The 21,749-nt window shown below is 38.9% G+C and overlaps 1 protein-coding gene and 1 long non-coding RNA gene across 2 annotated transcripts; both read left to right on the forward strand.

The window, feature by feature from the left end:
- The first annotated feature begins 5,424 nt into the window (after positions 1-5,424).
- On the forward strand, positions 5,425-8,283 carry LOC116617375. The gene is made up of 5 exons (XR_007306829.1): positions 5,425-5,559; positions 7,074-7,187; positions 7,366-7,494; positions 8,043-8,095; positions 8,199-8,283. It is a non-coding gene; the product is annotated as an uncharacterized LOC116617375 (long non-coding RNA).
- An 8,431-nt stretch (positions 8,284-16,714) lies between these two features.
- Positions 16,715-21,260, forward strand: LOC5510831 (patched domain-containing protein 3). Its single transcript, XM_048723069.1, is given in 8 exon segments — positions 16,715-17,383; positions 17,385-18,197; positions 18,723-18,922; positions 20,193-20,285; positions 20,287-20,415; positions 20,488-20,516; positions 20,519-20,598; positions 21,111-21,260. Coding segments are annotated over 8 exon segments (2,163 nt in total).
- Positions 21,261-21,749: the final 489 nt, after the last annotated feature.

Raw genomic sequence — 21,749 nt, forward strand, 5'->3', positions numbered from 1 at the left:
CTACACATTGATGAGTAAAGTCAGTCACATGTGAAGCGCATTTAATCATTTCGTATGTTAAGGGAATATGGTACTATCTTTTGAGTCCGTTGCTAGGGAAATTAGTTTGTTTTATAAAAGTTTCTGTTTTTTGTCAAATCTCTTGGAACTTTCAACATAAGTGTTTAAGACATTAATTACACAAATGATGACGTCATCTGACCCCTCCCATGGTCACGTGACCCAGCACATAAAAAAAGTGTCGGAGAAGCTTCTTTATGAATCTACCATAATTTTTTTGCATAAAATATTTTAACATCACTATTTTCTTAAACTTCACGCATCGGATTTGCGAAATTTTGATACCGCGAGAAATGGCGAATGTCTATGTTCGAAAACCACATATTTGGTAACTTTTATTTTTTCAAAAATCAAAAATCCCATGCGCTAAGTTGTTAGGAATGGTAATATCAATGGTTCGAGCGAGAAAAATTTCACAATTGTTGTAAAATGTTCAAAATTAACGTGTTTTTCTCTCGCGGAAATGTTCGCCATCTTGTTTTATTCTCGAAAAACATATAAAAATTGCCTTTTCTTCTACAAAATGTCAAAAGTTTATTTTAATCTCTTGGAAAAAAAGAATAAAGAAAATTAGAACTGGAGTTTCGAAGAAAATAAAAATAAAGGACTCGACTGGGGATTGAACCCGGAGCGCTTGTTTAATAATAATAATAATAATAATAATAATGCCATGTCCGGCGCTAATACATTCACATTACGAGTCAAATGTGCTAAAAATTGGGCCACGGAACCAAGTTGGAAGACGCGCGGCAATTTTAGTCTATTTAACCGAATGTAGCGCTTTTCCCTTTCGTAGCAACAGAGTTTCGTAGCAACGAGATAGTACCATAGGCCCTTTAAAAGCACTATACAAATGCCAAACATAACATTATGTTACATTACAAGTAAAAACTATTGCTCTTGTATCATAAACATTTTCTCCATTAAAACATCACATTTTTTCCACCAATCGATTTCTTACGGACAAATACCCATGTAATTGAATTTTCATAAATGGTTGTTTCTTCAGTGGCAAAGATGTTCGTGAAAGCTATGGTTGTTTTGGCCCTGGTGGTCTGCATGGTGCAAGCCAAGCCAAGCTATTTGGAACTGAGGCGTCGCGTGGAGGCCTTGGAAGAGGCAGGTAATAAATATTTTGCACGTCAATATCAAGTATAATAATGATGGTAATAATTATAATGATGATAATGCTGATGGTGATGATGCTGATTTCGACGACGGCGACGACCACGACGACGATATGGCATCGAGGGTAGCAGTTGGTATTGTTTTGTTTGATACTTTTTTATTTCTAGTCCGTCCCAAAAGGTTTACAAAATGCAGTCGTGATGTAGTAGGAGAGTGCAAGTCCCCTCTCAACTGCGATTCGCGAAAAGGTTTTCATACCGTGGATGCTTATTGTGATACCTTTGAGGATGTCTGTTGTAGTAGGTACTGCGTGACCCAATCCCTCTTCTTATACCTTCTCGGGGGGGGGGGGGGGGGAGGGGGGTGGCACTCAGCTATAAACATGGCAGAAATAGGGAGGGCGGGGGGGATAATATTTTAGGGTTCGATTTTTTGTCGTCTGTAATGTTTTGGGATTAATACTTTGGCGGCATTATCGGGTTCAACACTTTAATTCGTGTAAGACAAAAGACTTTTCCAAATTCCAACGTGGAATTCAGTCTCCTTTGCAGCCGTTGCCGCGTTTGTCAGTCGCGAAAGCGCTCAAAGGCTTCAGCTAGAATTTGTTATAAAGGGTGTAATGGCTAAAGAAGTTTAAATGTTTATTGAATCAAAAGCCGACATTAGCAACATGGGCTTGTAACAACATCTACTGCATTTGGAACTGCACATGAAAAGACGGTGTTTGTCCTAGGCCTTAATTACATCACGTACAGTGGTTCCAAGTCAGCGACATCTCTCAAGTCCTGAGACAAATGCCCCTTCAAAAGGTCTCTTTTGACTCTCGTGTAAGCTTGGAATTTTTTTAGTACTTTCGCGTGTAATTTTAAGACGGCGCAAAGGTAAAAAGTAAAAAATGTCAACAAACAAGGGAAAACATAAGCTATAAGATATCAATCACTATAACTAATTTGCGTTATTATATTGCTGAATTGGACTGTTTATTTCCACAGCCTGGTGAAGTCGGCCATCAATTTAAAGAAAAACAGCTCAAGTCGTTGTTTTTAACGATAAATAATAAACGAGATGTTTTGTAAACAGCCTTCAAGTTGTTTTCTATTTTGTACAACTAAACTCTTGGCAATTAACGTGCAAGTAGGTAGTTATGGTAGGTTGGGTAGCGGAAAATCGAATTGTTTTTTATTATCCTGTTAAGCCTGAACAGTGTTTTGTTATCCTGATCAGAAGAATAACTTTTACAAGTTCCAGCAAGAGGTATAAAGGGTTTAGATTTTGGACAAATCTGCTGGTGCATCGGGATCAGTAGAGCAGCCTGTTTTGGTTGTCACGCCCGATTGGTCTTGTCTCCTTTTTTTACGTTCACATACATACCAAGGTACACACAAAACGGTTGGAACACAGAACTGAATGCTATTTTTACATGCCGTTTAAATTGTGCTGGCGTACGCATGTCATGATGCATAAATGATAGGAAGCCTACTCAGCCATAGCAATAAAACAAAAGGCACGCGGGATGTCGTACGCTCCCTTTTGTCCAAGTCAAGCACACGGCATGCATGAGACTCAGCGACGGCCGAATTTGTGGCGAGGCGTCTCTTTCGAAATTGAAAACATATTCTATGCATTACTGCATTACTTCAAATAGAACCAGTCTCTGCTACGTATAGTCAAGCGCTTCAACAAACATCTGTTGCTTCAAACGCGGTCAAGAGATTCTTTAAAAATGCACAAACTCAGTCCAGCAGCTCTTCAAAAAAGCACAAATTGCCTCAAACGCAATCGGGATCTTCTTCAAAACAGAAGAATGTTGAACCGAGCAGTCTGGTCAAATTATATAGAAGAAAGAATACCCAAAGAAATCAGTGCCCCTCCTTTTGAAACCCATACACTTTCGACGCACCCCTCCTCTAAGCCTCGAAATTTCTCGAGCCCCCACCACCACCACCACGTCTTAATAAAAAATAAACATCAGTTCAAACACACAAAGCATGCTTCATTGCTGTGAATGATTCTTTAAGGCGAGCGGGCGTTTTTTTTGGGTTACTTTAGTTGAACTCAACTTTATTTCTACACAACGGCGCAATACAATGAGCATGAGAAAGATTGACTGGTTGCTGTAGTTTATTGCTTTCTTACTCAATAGGAGACATGTTAATCGCACATGATGAGAAAAAAAAACAATAGTAAAAGAAAGTGAAAAGGATCTGTTTATACGATAGAGTTGTTTCCGTTGAATTTAGAACAAAGACTTTAGAGCCTATCTAGTTCAAAAGCTTAATGTGCATGCCACTCTGAAATTGCCCAATTTGGGCGAAATTGCTACTTTTTCATGTTTTATGGCAACTTCGTCAATCATATCTCAAAAACGAATCATCTACCAAAAATACTAAAGCTTATTTTGTTTTATATTACTCAAGGAACCTCTTTGCAAAATATCAATTAAATATAAGCTAACACAACCTTACAATTTGAATTTTGCCGGGTTTTTTTTTTTTTTTTTTTTGCACCTGGCACACAAACATAAAGGCGGTAGCTATGTGTGGAGTTAGTTGGCGAAATTCTAGGCGATTTACATTTTTAGCATCGAAATGGAGTAAAGAATTTGTCTGGCTCTATACAAAAAGGATTAGCTTTTTGAGGAATGCAGTATACTTCTCAACAATTCACTGCAATAGAAAAAGAGCTCACAGTCACAGATGAGCGAACTTTTCATGCATTTTTCAACAAGTCGGAAAAAAATTGAATAAGCATTAAAAGGTCAATAAATTATACTATTAGGGTTCTGCAGGAAATCACGAAGAAACATATTGTGAACGTTTAAAATAAAATAAGAACTGCAAAATATACCTCCTAGCCTGGTTGGAAAGATTTCAGAAAAGTTATATAAAAAACAATGATCTTACCCGAGAATTCAGTACTTGACTTCCCTACTTATGGGTAAACGCAATTACAACTAAAACCCAGGCACATTCAATAGAGTACCCCAGAGAATATTCTTTGTGGTTTGTCAAGTGATGCATAGTAATTAAGTCTTGCAGTGGAAAGCTGCTTGATTAATACCCTCAAGGCAAATAAGGAAGTCAGTGAACATTTCTATTTTTAAAAAGTAAAAAAAAACGCTATCAGCGGGTAAACATTTCTATTTTTTTAAACTTCTAATGTGTACTTGAGTTTTTTTAAGTTTCAAGTGGTACTATTAAGCTAAGTTTTAAATTTTAGGACTTACTACACAATTAAGCTAACAGAGCAGATGCATTGTGGCGGGCTACAATTGTTTTGGCTGAACAGCTCAATTTCAATTCCCCATAGGAGACTTATTCTAAGAGCGATTTTTGCAGTTTTTTTAGCCTTTTTTGATAAATCCTTGCTGGCCTTGCAAACTTCGCAATTGATTCATGTTATTTTTTAGGCATAGCTGTCATCACAATGTTTGAAGAACACCGATTACCTTTAGCTTTGTTTATGTCAAGTTATTTTCTTTCAAAGTCTGAGAAAGCGTAATTCTGATCTTACTTCGTCGTGCTTCCCAAGCAACACATTATCATTTCATATATGTAGTGTATTAGATATACATATGCAATAACTAGCTGGTCCTTCACTTTTGTGCAACCTTATGGTTGAACATTGGAGAATTAAAATGATTGTTATGCATACTTGATCCTTTCCTCCCCCATCTCATTTGCTAAAAAAAATTTGCATAAGAAAAAATAATACTTGGTAGCAGTACATGCACAATTGCTTTAGAAGAATAGGACTTTTTGAAATAAGTTAACTAATGTATAAACAAGACGATTAGGGACAAGCTTCGTTAACTTTAGCATGAACAGCTAAATTATATATCAGTCTCCAATCACTTCACCACAACCCAAGTCTATGAGATGCCGTTTCTTGGACTTAGGAAACTTGATGCACGTGCATACTGTGTTTTAGTCACACCACTACATTCCAGAAAATAATATATAGATTTAGGCACTACCTAACGGCGGAGGCAGCCCATTCGTTTTCCATTTATTCAAATGATACATGTATAGCCTGCATGAATAAGTAAGTGTTAATTACCGATAGCCGAGGCAATAAGCGATATACATCTCAAGGTCGCAGGCCGAGGGATGTATACGCTTATTGCCGAAGGCTCGAGGTAATTAACTCTTACTTATTACAGATTGACAAAGGTTTCCACGCAAAAACGTTTTCCAGAATCTTTGACTGTTTGCTTAATTTGTTTTGTGTCATGTTTCACTTGTCTTCACTGCAGCATGACTAATAGAAACTTTCAGCTTTGCGTGCATATAAAAGCCCCTACATAAGAAGACTTTGACATTCTTCCTCAACACACAGAACCCCGAGATCCAAACGCAAGATAGAAAATAGGTAAGTGCACACATTTGTCAGCTCTGAGAATAATATTTAATTCATGAGGTTTTATCCAGTAATTTTCTAGTTTTAACGGGATTCACTACCTCCCCTGTGTTCATTACAGCTTTCTCATTAATTTCGGCGAATAGTATCTGGCCACGAGCTACGGGAAGGTTTTTAAGCTAGCTTCAATCTACTGAGCTTGTTTGTTAAGAAAGTACATATCAGTAAAAACGTTTTGTGCTGAGTGTTCGAATATTTTAGTGCAATTTAAACATTACAGCACAGCTTATAGGATACATTTACCGCTCGAAACCTTTTCAGAATAAGACAGTGGCGCTATAGCTCAGTGGTACGAGCTTCGCTTGTCAAGCAAAAGGGCCAGGGTTCGAACCCGTTCAGATCAACTTGGGAATTTTTTTAGAGGTGTAATAAACCTGGCTTTCTACATTAAGAACTGTGCATCCCTCGTCTTTATGGATAAGGACGTTTAGCCGGAGGTCGCGTCTTACACGGCACATCATTAACCTGTATTGGGGGACGTAAAAGGACCTCCGGGAACGCTGGCCCGTGGTACCATCTTTAGTGACAATGCTTACACACTAACTCACTCATGATTGTAAACTGCGAGGAGCAGTCCGTATCTACACATTGATGAGTAAAGTCAGTCACATGTGAAGCGCATTTGATCATTTCGTATGTTAAGGGAATATGGTACTATCTTTTGAGTCCGTTGCTAGGGAAATTAGTTTGTTTTATTAAAGTTTCTGTTTTTTGTCAAATCTCTTGGAACTTTCAACATAAGTGTTTAAGACATTAATTACACAAATGATGACGTCATCTGACCCCTCCCATGGTCACGTGACCCAGCACAAAAAAAAGTGTCGGAGAAGCTTCTTTATGAATCTACCATAATTTTTTTGCATAAAATATTTTAACATCACTATTTTCTTAAACTTCACGCATCGGATTTGCGAAATTTTGATACCGCGAGAAATGGCGAATGTCTATGTTCGAAAACCACATATTTGGTAACTTTTATTTTTTCAAAAATCAAAAATCCCATGCGCTAAGTTGTTAGGAATGGTAATATCAATGGTTTGAGTGAGAAAAATTTCACAATTGTTGTAAAATGTTCAAAACTAACGTGTTTTTCTCTCGCGGAAATGTTCGCCATCTTGTTTTATTCTCGAAAAACATATAAAGATTGCTTTTTCTTCTACAAAATGTCAAAAGTTTATTTTAATCTCTTGGAAAAAAAGAATAAAGAAAATTAGAACTGGAGTTTCGAAGAAAATAAAAATAAAAAAAGGACTCGACTGGGGATTGAACCCGGAGCGCTTGTTTAATAATAATAATAATAATAACAATAATAATAATAATAATAATAATAATAATAATAATAATAATAATAATAATAATAATAATAATAATAATAATAATAATAATAATAATAATAATAATAATAATCGATTTCTTACGGACAAATACCCATGTAATTGAATTTTCATAAATGGTTGTCTCTTCAGTGGCAAAGATGTTCGTGAAAGCTATGGTTGTTTTGGCCCTGGTGGTCTGCATGGTGCAAGCCAAGCCAAGCTATTTGGAACTGAGGCGTCGCGTGGAGGCCTTGGAAGAGGCAGGTAATAAATATTTTGCACGTCACTATCAGGTATAATGATGATGGTAATAATTATAATGATGATAATGCTGATGGTGATGATGATGATGATGATGACGACGACGCCGACGACGACGACGACGATATGGCATTGAGTGTAGCATTTGGTATTGTTTTGTTTGATACTTTTTTATTTCTAGTCCGTCCCAAAAGGTTTACAAAATGCAGTGATGTATTAGGAGAGTGCAAGTCCCCTCCCTACTGCGATTTGGGAAATGGTTTTCATACCGTGGATGCTTATTGTGATACCTTTGGGGATGTCTGTTGTAGTAAGTACTGCGTGACCCAATCCCTCTTCTTATACCTTCTCGGGGGGGAGGGGGGGGGGGTTGGCACTCAGCTATAAACATGGCAGAAATGGGGAGGGCGGAGGGGATAATATTTTAGTGTTCGATTTTTTGTCGTCTGTAATGTTTTGGGATTAATACTTTGGCGTCATTATTGGGTTCAACACTTTAATTCGTGTAAGACAAAAGACTTTTCCAAATTCCAACGTGGAATTCAGTCTCCTTTGCAGCCGTTGCCGCGTTTGTCAGTCGCGAAAGCGCTCAAACTGGACGGCTGTAATGGAGACTAGCTAGAAATAAGGCTTCAGCTAGAATTTGTTATAAAGGGTGTATTGGCTAAAGAAGTTTAAATGTTTATTGAATCAAAAGCCGACATTAGCAGCATGGGCTTGTCAATGTCAATTGCTGAAAAAGGGAGTTATAATACATCACGGGATAGTTATTAGTCAATGACATGTTTTCTCAAGTCCTGAGGCAAATGTCCCTTCCAAGGCTTAGTTTTGACTCTCATGTAAACTTGGATTTTATAGGGTACTTTCGCTTGTAATTTCAAGACAGCGCAAAAGTAAGAACTGTCAAAAAGGTAAGAACTGTCAACAAACAAAGGAAAATATAACCATTTTTAGATATCAATCACTCTAATTTACGTAATTATTTTACTGAAATTGGACTGTTTATTTCTACAGCCCACAGGTGAAGTCGGCCAGCACTTTGAAGAATAAAGCTCAAGTTTGTTTTAAAACGATGAATAATAAACGAGATGTTTTGTAACAAGCCTGTATTTTTATTTTATTTTGTACAACTAACCTATGGACACTAGAGGTAATTAAAGTGCAAGTAGATAGCCATGGTAGGTGGAGTAGCGGGAAATCGAACATTTAACTTGTTTTTTTATTATCCTGATCAGTCTGATCAGTTTTTATCCTGATCAGAAGAATAACTTTTTCAAATTCCATCAATAGATCTAAAGGGTTTAGATTTTGAACAAATCTCCTGGTGCATCGGGATTAGTAGAGCAGCCTGTTTCGATTGTTATGCCATGGTCATTGGTCTTGTCTCTTTTTTTTACGTCAGGGATTTAGCAGGGGGTTGGGGCACTGGGGGCACGTGCCTCACCCCCCCCCCCCCCCCCAACAACTTCTCTTACAAATTGCAGTACTGTGCCAAACAGGAGATACATCCATCACTGAAGAAGTTGCATAGACCCTCCGGTGTGTTTGAGTTACATTTCCAAAAATCAACTTTTTAACAGGTTTCAAGGCAAGGCTGGCATCATCAATGGCAGTGTGATAGTTGAACTGACTCGCACTGGACACAGTTGGTAAATAAACTCATAAAACCAGCTTCAGTGACGTCATTATTTGATAGTTTTATTTTCTTCAGGTGATCAGACCTACAATTCGAGTCCAGGATTGGCGTGAAAAACCCTGGGAATTCTTCTGAAGGGACCACTTTCCGTCTTGCGATTTTAAACTGTCTTAGATGCTTGTAGTTATCTGCCAAAACTTCAAAAGGCAGCTCCATATCTATGAAATGAGTATCTATTCTAACGCTTAGTTTGATATGGTAGACTTATGACTGGATATGATAGAATTACCTTTGGCTATTAATAGAATTCACTTCCTACCTTACCAGAATGCCTTAGGGAACCTAAATTGAGTAACGGACTTTTTTCTCTTATCCTTTTGATTGATACTTGAAAGTTCTAGCGACTGTGTCATTGACTCTTTTTAACAAGCAGGAATTTATCGAGGTCAACAACAATACACAATACAGTTTCAAATGATATTAAGCCTTTACTTTCGTCCTTACCTCCAGCAAGGACAGGTGTAGCCGTCTTTATTACGTATCATCTAAAAAGAAACATGAAACCAAAATAATCGGAATGTTGCTATACACCTGAAAATCTTGTCTGTACATGGTCCATCGCACGGAACTGCGGCTGCCACCACAATTAGTTTTTATATTCATTTTTTTTTCCAATTTGTTTATTTGGGATCCGTCCTGCATGGACCTCGTGCCCGTTAACGTATGACCCCATTGGGCATTTTATGTTGTCTAATAAAGCTATTTAAACCAAATCTCATGTAACATACTGGCGGCCTTTAAGACAACACGTTTTAGCATGTCTGCCTTACATTCTCAGTGAGCAGTAAGCATATGATAGATTGAAAAGTAAGCATATGATAGATATAAAACTATAGTTTTCGAACAACATGATTTTAAATCTATTTTCCTGGGGGCAATATAATAATTGAAGCGGCAAAGCACTCAATTGCCTGCTTGAGCTATCAAGCATTCTGCGTACTCGGCATACATAAGACAAGCTAGTGTTGCTATCTTGTTGTTTTGGTCTTCTCGTGTGATGGATGATAATGCTTAAAAAGGACCACTTTCTTTACGGGTTCATCATTCAGCTTCACTTGTACTTATAAGCTGAACTCTTACCAGTAAATCTAAAATCGGGAATCATCTAAAACAACCTGGAACTACGCTGAAAGCGGCTAGGACTACCCTGAAACCCCTTGAATAAAGATGGCATGCATGTGTAAAGCATTGCTTAATATGAAGTAATCGATGTCGCCTTAAGTGAAAATACTTATATTAATCAATATGGCTGTCGTTTTTCTAAATGATCTGAAAGAGCCTGAGGCAAGCGCGCGGGAAAACAATGTTTTAAAAACGGGGTTGGAGCTAATTTAAAAATGTCGGCCTGTATAATCTAGTAATAAACAGAAATTACTGCAAGTTTACTAGAAAATTCTCGACGTACACAGTTCTAGGGCGACACAAAAGTGCAAAAAATAATTGAAGCAGACTTCCAATGTAATGCCCTAATAAGGAATTGACCAAGCGAACTAGAAAAACGACAAATTTTACACTACATTGATTGATATGTAAAGCTTATAAAAGAAAACAACGCAACTTCATGTTGCTCCGACTAAGGGCTAACAATCAAAACGTCAGCCACAACTGCTCTTTCTTAATATACCTTTTCAAGGTATGTTGATTTATAGCTTGTCTACACCTCAGAAACCTTATTAAAAAAATGAAAATAAATAAAATTGTATATTAAGGTCTCGGTAAAGGAAAACGACGCGTTCTCGAAAAAAAAACACTACACTACATGTACAAACTATATATCAAATAAAAGATTGAATAATCTCCTGCAAGTTTTATTTTTGCAATAGCTAATTCCGTGTTTAAGTTTTGAGGCCTCACTTGCACGTAATTGCATCTCAATAACAGATATATGATCTACCAAAGTGTGTGAGGACTTTTTGTTGACACTGTCAACAAAATATCACAAATCAAAGTTGGAACTCTCATTTCTGGCGAAATTTGGACACGAAAAGTGCTATAAAAGCGATCTTCAGTCGAAAATCGACAATTCCTCACACACTTTATGACATGGCATAATTATCTATCGGATACCGAAAATTTGAAGGCGACATCTTAAAACCCGTCGCGAGGTTACGCCCGACAAGCTCGAGTTCTCGCCTTAAAAAGCTATTTACATGAATACAATACATTGTATCTGTGAATATTTATTATCAGTAACTGTGCTATGTACAGGTAGTTATATACATGTGACTGTATACCATGAGGAAATATATATGATGAGGAAACAAAGCTGCAGTACCAGTCTCTAAAATACTGTCGAAGGAGCTTTGCACTGAAAACGTCGTGTCAATTGTTTTCAACAGCGTGATAGACATGTCCCATGTTCGTCGATAATGGAGGTCTGCATTGATCACATGGTGCGTGTCAATTGTTTTCAACAGCGTGATAGACATGTCCCATGTTCGTGGATAACCGAGGTCTGCATTGATCACATGGTGCGTGTCAATTGTTTTCAACAGCGTGATAGACATGTCCTATGTTCGTGGATAATCGAGGTCTGCATTGATCACATGGTGCGTGTCAATTGTTTTCAACCGCGTGATAGACATGTCCCATGTTCGTGGATAATCGAGGTCTGCATTGATCACATGGTGCGTGTCAATTGTTTTCAACAGCGTGATAGACATGTCCCATGTTCGTCGATAATGTAGGTCTGCATTGATCACGTGATGAGCACGTGGTGCGTGTCAATTGTTTTCAACCGCGTGATAGACATGTCCCATGTTCGTGGATAATCGGGGTCTGCATTGATCACGTGATGAGCACGTGGTGCTTGTCAATTGTTTTTAATAGCGTGATTGACATGTCCCATCTCTAGACTTGCAATCGATACTTCCTTATTTGAAAACCAAGAAAAAAGCACACTTATCGATTTCTTTCGCTGTGATCCGACGATGACGTAATGGTCTATTTATAGCATGCCATCTTTCAAGGGCGATCAATACTAGTCCATTTATTGAACCAGCAGAGACGCACATCCATAGGAAATCCATAGTGGCTTTGAAAGTACCTCTGTGTCTACCCAACAAAACCAAGGTATAGGTGGATATCGCTGTTGCTCCAATCATGGAGTCCGCTACTGCAACGCTTATAAGCAAGTAAGCACTGCGCTTGCGCAAGGGTTTATTGCTGGCGAATGTCATAAGGGTGAGGATGTTGGCCAAAAGTATAATGACGCCCTCCGCGATCATGAACCAGTAGACTGGGCCGAGGTATGCTGTGTTCCACTTATTAGTAACCGTTATCTCAAATCTAAAAATAAAATGAAAAAAGTGGTTATAACTGTAAGAGTGCTGAATGTACTTTTTGTGATTTTCCGTGACACGGCTTTATTACAAATGTGGGCGCAATATTACAAATGTGTCATGACCCTATCACAAAGTAGAACATAGTAGAACATGTTAAACTATATTCGTTTTCATGTTTTGAAAGCCAAAACTTCTTTTTCACCTGTCTCTTGGCTATACGAAATACTGACATTGTTTTTTATATATAAATAGAAGAACTAAGCGGTTATGAACCTTCGTGCGGTGACACACTAGCCGGAAAATTTAAGAGCATAAAAATATATGGGAAATAGAACTATAAATAGAATATGGTATTCTAGAATATGGTATGCCTTTGTAGAGCATATCCTCACCTCAGAAAATACTTGAACAGTTGAAGATGAGAAATACTTTAGATCCGCCTGACATTTATTATATCTCAGATATAATTTTAATTTTTCGTCCTTTTGTTTTATGAAAATGGGGAGACTTTTTTGGCAGCTGATATTGCATCTTTCTATTTTGCATGTATGATAACACTTGACTTTTTTAATGGAACTTTTTAATTAAAAACAAGAAAGTTAAGAACACGCCCAAATCATTTCCTGTGACTTCCAGACATCCAAGGACCATAAAAAGATTTTTAATGATTGACATTTAAGATCGCGTTTTAACATGTTTGCATGAAATTTCCAAGGACCCGGTCTAAATAGCAAACAAATAAAAAGATTGTAGGTCTCCTAATCTTTGCTACCGTTTAGCAATTGTCTTCTAGCAAGTAATGTCCTGCATTTCCATTCACTTGAAATGCTAACAAATGCAGACCTTCAAAAAATAATCCATATGAAAGACACCGAGCTCCTAGCCAATATTCGGGATCTCCCTGTGGTAGAAATATATACTTAATTATTATATACTGAATTATTTCCAAGGCCACTAACAAGCATGATGTATGGGGTCTCTCTGGTGTGTTTGGCTCTATTCTATTCTTTTTTTTGCAAGATATGACTATATTTTGGTTCTCTAAGCTTGTTTTCGTGAAGAACACCAAGGTAAAAACCGCTAATAGATACAAAAAGCCCAAATAGTTGTGTTCGTGAACCAGAAGAATGAATACAATACACCAAAAACTGAAATTCGGCTCTGCCAAATTTTCGTCTTTAATAAGACTTCTTCAGGGTCTGCCCACGAACAAGACAATTTGGGCTTTTTGTATTTAAGGTAAAAACTAAAGTAAAAAAAATCATGTTTTGCTGTATCCAAGTGAAAAAATAAAAAGTAGCCAATTATTCGTGGTGAAATGGTTCATATGCTGAGAGTCTAGTTCGTATATACAACAGTCAGAACTTTTATTTGAGGCTAAGACTTTTAAGGCTGAAAAATGGATGTTCTTAATAAATTTCATTGTTATTGCAGCCTTAATATAAACAAAGGCTATTGTATATAAGATTATGGTATCAACAAAGCATCAAAAAGACGAATGATAAATAACAATAAGTATTTCAGATTCTACATTCCTTATCACTCTGTTTTGCTGCTTTTTGAGCCTCGGAATATTCTAAAGTGTTATTAGAATTTAGTGAAATCTAAACGTTCTTATAAAAAGTCCTTATTAAACAAAAATAGTGAGCCTTTTATCCCTGAATAGTTTGACGTTTTTGTTTGTCTGAGCGGCGAAGTCAAGTGAAGAAGAAAAAAAAAACCGACGAGCGATAAAATGGCCGTGATACCGCGTTTGATTCAAATCCCGACTTCAGCTTGTATAAAACCAACATAATAATATAACATATAATAATAACAACATCAAAGAAGTACAGTAATATCTCCCTCTTTATTTTCTCACTATTACAAAAGCTCAGATACTTGAGCTTGCTGGCTTTGATCATCACAAAAATGCATTCCCTCGCTACAAGGATAGTTTTATGAGATGTATTTTTCTAGGATTACTTCTCAATTCACCGGAATATTCACAAAAATCAATATTATACCTAATGTCTAACTTACAGATTTCGTTTGACCATTAGGAAGATAATGAATATTGAGAAACCACGAAGAAGCAGCAAGTTAGAGCGAAAACGGTGTTTGAAGCACGAGGTTTTCCGCTCTTGATTTTGAATGAAGTCTCGTTTTCGAAATCTTGCAATCCTCGAAGTACTACATCCCCTTAATAAACAACTGCAACCGCAGCTGCCCGTATCCTTGATGCTAGAATGAAATTTTCGGTTTAGATTTGTGCAAATAGGATGTGTTTTTTTTCGGTCTCGAGTCAAAAAACAGCGGCAAACAACAAGATGTAAATGCCAAAGCGCGGGTGTAGGGTGAGTAAAAATGCTCACGCGCAGTGGTAGGGTGGTGGTTACTAAAAATAGCCGGATTCGGAATCGACATGGCGCGCGGGGTAATACCAGTGTCCCTCTCTTATCTTATGCTCTCTTGGTGCTTGTTTGGATTATTCTATGAAACGGTCTAATTTTTGTTATAATGAATGTGAATGGGTGATGAATATTGTACTTGACTCTTCCATCTTAGAAAATTTGGCAGAGTCAACTACCAGTTTTTAGAGAACCATATTATACTCTGGTTAACAAACACGACTATTTCAGTATTTTGGTTGATTCGTGATGATAGATATATGAATATATGGGTTTCTGGCGTAATCATCGATTATTCTATAGGAAAATTGTTGAGCTTTTCGTATGTAAAAATATCTTTGAGTCATATTTACTGCGATTAGTCAATTTAACACATATTTCTTGTATGATTTACTCGAACAGTCTCTTCTTTTGGTTTTGTTGTGGCTCTTGTTTCCTATCACATGGCTGCTAAGTCCTCCAAGTCACTCTATTGTTTGGATATATCCTATAACTGTGCGATTTTTTGTTATCTAAATATACGTGCTGGTGTAATTATCGATAGCGATGTAGGAGCTTTTTGCGCGTAAAAATATCTGTATATCATTGGCACTGCGTTAGGACTTCTATTTTACACAATTTCTTTTACGATTTACTCGAAATTGTTCCGTTAACGGTATCAGTGGTTATCGAGTGTATATTAAACCTGGCTGACAGGACAATTTGGAAAATGACAATTTGCTGCAAGGTTGTTATCTAATACAATCTGCTATGGATTGTCATCTAAAGGTAAAAGCCAACTGGATTTGTTTTCCAAATAAACTTCTTTATAGTAAGCGTTGCTTGAAGCAATCATATTGCTGAATAATTGAATTATATAGTATGCCCAAGGGACAACTGCCTTTAAATTATCTTTACTTACAAATTTGATATTTGATGACAACACAAGGGACGGTATGAATAAATATTCAATGGGCGCCTTTTTCCAACTAGTCTCTCCTGAGAACTGCCAGCAGGGGTTGCTTAACAAAGAGTACGTACAAAAGCGATGAAAAGCTTGTTTCTCAATGTAAATATATGTCTGCTTTTATAACTTTCTGATTGTTTAATATTTCAATAGGCAAACGAATAGCCGGCATTTGACATAATGTCAGATACAGAAAAAATACAGAAAAAACAATAAGCGTTTATTTGGTTGGATAGGCTGCAATATCGTGCTGGCAAATCGTTTGATCATTAGAAATGGGAGAAGCAATCGTCTTACAAATTCCACCTGCTTTATACCTTGTCTGCTTTCTCTGTTCCGAAAAGGAGACGCGCTGCAACGTGACCATAAGGCATGTGTTTACCGAGCAACGGGAGCAATAAAAAAGTCATACGCGGAATAAAAAAAACGTGAGGGAGGGACGTTTCGGTTTCCCTTATTTTCCTATTGTTTCATTCACATAATAAATAATAAATAAAAATACAAACAATGTTTTCTATATTCTTGTTCTTTAAAAGTGCCGAGAACTTTTCATATTTAGAGGTTGAAGAACGAGTTAGTACGTTAAAAGCCACATCTTTCTTGGCTCGGGGATGACTATTGAATTTCGTTTGAATTTTCGTCGATATGTCAAACCTATGTGTTCTCTATTTCAACATGGTTGATAGAAAAGTCTGATTAGAAAAGTAAGAAAAAAATAACCTACGTACCATGCGCTAGCCAATTGCAGACACCAGCGTTACAAACACGTACCAAAAGAAATTATTCATAGCCGTTGTAAGAAAATGTAGTTATATCGGTTAATGTGCAACTTTTTATATCTTTATAACTTTTTTTATATTTTTTTGTTTTTATATCCATTGTTTTACTTGCGGTTTTCAATACTTTGCGAACTTTTCTACTTGGCTTTCGTCATTCAAAATCTTCCAAGCGTTTTCATTGTTCAGTATAATAATGGCTTTCAATCATGTAACCTATCAAAAATCACCAAATGAAATTCTGTTAGTTTGCGACCGAAGCGATTGTTGGAAATTATCGACGAGAGTTTGCAGAATATCCCAAATCGCAGTAACACTTGACCTTTTCACTTTTATTTTAAATTGCTTATTTTACAGTCGAAAATACACAAACATGCAAAAGTCTTGTTCTTTCCACTTTTAAAACCATTGTTAAAATTCTCTTTCAGGACTTCCAATATGACAAAGTGTATCACAGCTCTTCCCCATTTCTTTGAAAGAGCCTTCGGTACTCTTGGCAGCGGTGTCGCTCGTCACCCTTGGCTTACAATTGCCTTCTGCACTATAATTATCGGCGCGTGCGCATCTGGTTTTGCGTTCTTTCGGTCGGAATCCCGTGTAGAAAAGCTCTACATCCCGCAAGACAGCCAAGCACTCCTCGATATATCCCGCGGGAACCAATACTTTAAACTACAAGAAAGAAAAGAAACTTTTCTTTTAACTGCCAAAACCGGTAGTGATCTGCTAACAAAGTCGTGCTTTCTTGAAATTCTAAGGATCCACACGGAAGTTACGTCACTCGATAAATACAGCAAGTACTGTTTAAAGGACGTCGAGTGGGATAAGTCAACCGATACTCTTATAAGAGCAGGCGTTATGCAGCTTTCTTATCCAATGAATGCAGAAGACAAAAATTACGAAGAAATAAAAGCATGGGAGAAAAGTTTGATTGAGAGGATCGAAAAATTGTACAGCGGTCTTTCGCGCGTTTCTGTTCAGATATCTACCGGTCGGAGCCTAAGCGATGCGATTTCAGAGAGCAGCGGCTCTGATATTTCATTGATTTCGATCACGATGGCTTTGATGTGCACCTTTGCATGTATACTTTTCGGGAAATTTCGAAACCCGCTCGCTCGTAGGACACTCGTTGCTCGCAAATGCCGGCATCCTCACCGTCGGCTTCGGGATTGTTTTGTGTCTTGGACTTGGCCTTCTTGTCGGTGTACCTTTCATAAGTATTGTCGGGGTATTACCATTTCTGGTCATAGGTATAGGAGTAGACGATATGTTTATCATAATAGACGAGCTAGATCGAGTAGACCCTCAACTCAGTGTCGTCGACATTGTCAAAACTGTGATGTCCAAATCAGGAGCCACTATCACCATGACAACTATCACAGATCTTGTAGCATTCGCCGTAAGCACTTCGACCGAGTTCAACGCTGTCAAATATTTCTGTATCTACGCTGCTCTGACGATAACATTCTCCTATATTATGATGATCACATTTTTTGTCGCCTTTCTCAGTTTCGATGTGCGGAGGATAAAATCAAATAGACGTGACTGCCTACCATTCTGCCTCACACCACCCCCCAAAGGAAAAAATATGCCATGGGCCCATCCCCAGGATTCGCTTTCAAATACAGCAATGGCGGCATACACGAGGGTACTTATGACTTCGCCTGCACGTGTACCAGTTGTTATAGGTTCCATAGGGCTTCTTCTAACAAGTATATTCGGTGCTCTAGAGATCGGAGAAAGCTTCAATAGAAATATGGACTTTATCAACTTACAAGAACAGCACTTCGTGCAAAGCTTTCAGATGAGCATGATAATAAGTGATAATCTCAGCTACCACGACCCAGAAATCCAGAGAAAGATTTCAAACCTTCCTGTTATCGCGAAGGCCAATCCATTTCTAGCGAAGAATGTTCATAACAAAGTGCGATTATATATTCATATCAAATATCTAAAGATATCGTAGCATTGTCATGGACAATATCCAATTCCATGTGTCCATCAAACCCTCACCATAATCTTATGTACATTCTCGAATCACGTATATAACGGCGGGAAAACGCCGCATTATTGTTATGGTGAGAGTGCATTACTATTTGCTATTTGCTATTTGATCTATTATTTTCTGGTGTAATCCTCCGTTACGCCTATCACAATCCCTTCCCCGATTTTTTGTAAGTTCCCCATAAAGGTAAACAAGATTTGTGTTGATACATCCTTCCAACTTTCGCAATTACTTCATTTCTCCGAATGTTCAAAAGATTGCAGTAGCACCAAGCCGAGCGAATCCCCTCCTAAATTTAGATAGATCAGATAACTTATAATTGTAAAGCCATGCGTCTCGCGCTATTGTCCTAATCTCTATATTGGATTATTTTAACGAAAGAGAGCGCATGTTAGATAGAGTTTATTGATAAGCTGATAAATAGTATTGTGATATTGTTTCCAGGCATTCATCTACCTAGAGCAGTACGTGGTCATACAAAGTGAAGTGATCCGTAATTTGGCCATCGCAGGCGGAACCGTTTTTGTGATCACGTGGCTTTTCCTGTTGAGCTTAACAGCAAGCATCATCATCTTCTTCAGCTTTGGAGCACTGTTTTTTGAGCTTTTTGCCATAATGTGGCTATGGGGCGTTACACTGAACAGGTAAGTTGTTGTATACACTGAGTAAGGTAAGATATGGTAAGTTGTGTAGTGGTGTGACGAGGGGCGGTGTGACGAGGTGTGGTGTGACGAGGGAAGGTGTGAGAAGGTGTGGTGTGGTGAGGTGTGGTGTGACGAGGTGTGGTGTGGTGTGACGAGGTGTGGTGTGACGAGGTGTGGTGTGACGAGGTGTGGTATGACGAGGTGTGGTGAGGTGTGGTGTGACGAGGTGTGGTGTGACGAGGTGAGGTGTGGTGTGACGAGGTGTGGTGTGGTGTGACGAGGTGTGGTGTGACGAGGTGTGGTGTGACGAGGTGTGGTATGACGAGGTGTGGTGAGGTGTGGTGTGACGAGGTGTTGTGTGGTGAGGTGTGGTATGACGAGGTGTGGTGAGGTGTGGTATGACGAGGTGTGGTGTTGTGTGGTGAGGTGTGGTATGACGAGGTGTGGTGAGGTGTGGTATGACGAGGTGTGGTGAGGTGTGGTGTGACGAGGTGTGGTGTGACGAGGTGTGGGGTGGTGAGGTGTAGTGTGAGGGGGTGTGGTCTGGAGGAGGTGTGGTATGACGAGGCGTGGTCTGGTGAGGTGTGGTGTGGTGTGGTGTGACGAGGTGTGGTGTGACGAGGTGTTGTGTGGTGAGGTGTAGTGTGAGGGGGTGTGGTCTGGAGGAGGTGTGGTATGACGAGGCGTGGTCTGGTGAGGTGTGGTGTGGTGTGGTGTGACGAGGTGTGGTGTGAGGAGGTGTGGTGTGACGAGGTGTGGTGTGGTGAGGTGTTGTGTGACGAGGTGTGGTCTGGTGAGGTGTGGTGTGGTGTGGTGTGAGGAGGTGTGGTATGACGAGGCGTGGTTCTGGTAGGTGAGGTGGGGTGATTGTGGTCTGGTGGCATGGGGTGTGATTGGGTCAGCTCAGGTCATTAAGTTTATGCGAGTCGAGCTGAAGTTTAGTATGTTGGGTAAAATGTGTTGAAGTCCAGTGCGGCTAGCCTCTGGTATTTGCTGAGATGAGGGTTTTTTTTTTGTATCCCGTGATGAGCTATAGACCACCTCTTTTAACTCAACATATTTATTAGGGATTTCACCGAAACTTACTCTGTGTGAAGCCATGTGCCTGAACAACAAAACATTACAGTAGAAGAGGGGGGGGGGGGTAGGTGCTTAACAAATTATGTTCTGGGGGCTCTGTGGTGGGCCATAACGAGGCTCTGCAGGCATCTCCTAAAGAAAAAAGTCGACATTCGACTTAACTATTTTTACCAAATGTAAACTTTACTAGTGTCTCTATGATTAACCTCGTCATGGCGATCGAATTATCCGTCGACTACAGTGCTCACATTGCGCATGCGTTTGTGACCACCGCATGCGAGACCAGAAGACCGTGTTATACATGCCATGAAAACTACGGGTGCAAACGTACTCATGGGAGGTACATCCTCATTTATATGTACTTTTGGCCATAAGGGAAGTTAAATCATTATTTACAGAATACCTTGTGTGGTGTAGTTTTTATCAAGACTTCTCCTGAATCAAACCTCAGGGAGAACAAATGATATTAACCCCGTTTGACAGAGCCAGATGTTCCTTAAGATGTTCCTCGCCATCGCCTCGGTCTGCTTCATGGCCTCTGCATCGTCCTCGTCTTTCTATCTCTTCTCTACAGATGGCCTCCGATTAAGACAGAGGTACAGACAGAAGTACATAAGTTTGCTTATGTAGGTTTAACATACAAAAATGAGTGTGCGCGCGCCTATGTCGTTATGTCGCTAGTGTGGACCAGGCATTAGAGTGTCCGTCAGTTCTTTGAATGAAAAATACATCACAACATACCCACCTATCAAACCGTGTTCGGTTTCAAGTTTTTTTCCATTTCTTTGTTCCGATGCAAAGTAAGAAGATTGAATAATTTCCAGGTAGCACGAGACCAAAGGTCTGAAATATGGCCTACTCAAAACTCTCAAAACCCAAACAAGGTCTTATTTTTTAATTTCTAGCCAAGCATTTTCGCGGCGAAATTCTGTAGGAATAGGTATCATAACTTACGCACTTTTTGGGGTTTGAAAAAAAATTGTTTCATCAAGGGTCGGTGTTTTAGGAAGAAATGAATTCCGACCAGTCTTCTCAATCCCCACAACAACTTCTGATGGCAAAGTTTCTCCCTTATTTTTCTCGTCACAATGCATCGATCTATTCTCAGGTCAGTGCGGGCTGTGAAGTCGTACCTCCCAGCAGTAATGGTAAGGCTGATAAGCACCTAGAGATGGGATCATGTGATGGCATCGCGAATGACGCATATTCCCCACAAGGGCACGGAAGCAAAAGTGGAGGCCAACCAGAGTGCAGTTAAACACGAGCGCGCGCTATAAAAGCTCCACCCTTTTTTGCAAGTTCTCGCGCAAGTCGTCGTCATTCAGCTAGACTTCATTGAGTGCAGACCTCTGAAACTGCCAGAAAAAGCATAGCAAAAAGTAAGGCCAATGAATAGACTGTTATTACTTTAAAGGTGTGTTTTCGGCCAATCTTGAGCTCTATTATAGCTTTCTGGCCTCTCTCTACGGAGCTCTGCACTCAGTGAACTCAAATGACGAATGACAGCTTGCCTAAGGCAAGTCCCTTTTATAGCGCGCTCGTGTTTAAGGATCCTTCCACATCTGCCCTTGTTTGAGTGACAGGGCCAGCCTCAAGAAGGTAGGTACCTTCTAGGGATGTTTTACCGGGGCATCGGACAATTTCTTTATCTGAACCCACCACTTATTGTTAGGTCCGTTGAAAATTTGTTACATTAAGATTAATTGCTTTATTACATAAAGCGTTGATTTGTTGTTACATTAAGCGT

This window comes from Nematostella vectensis, chromosome 15 (genome assembly GCF_932526225.1).
Source record: "Nematostella vectensis chromosome 15, jaNemVect1.1, whole genome shotgun sequence".
Lineage (NCBI taxonomy): Eukaryota > Metazoa > Cnidaria > Anthozoa > Actiniaria > Edwardsiidae > Nematostella > Nematostella vectensis.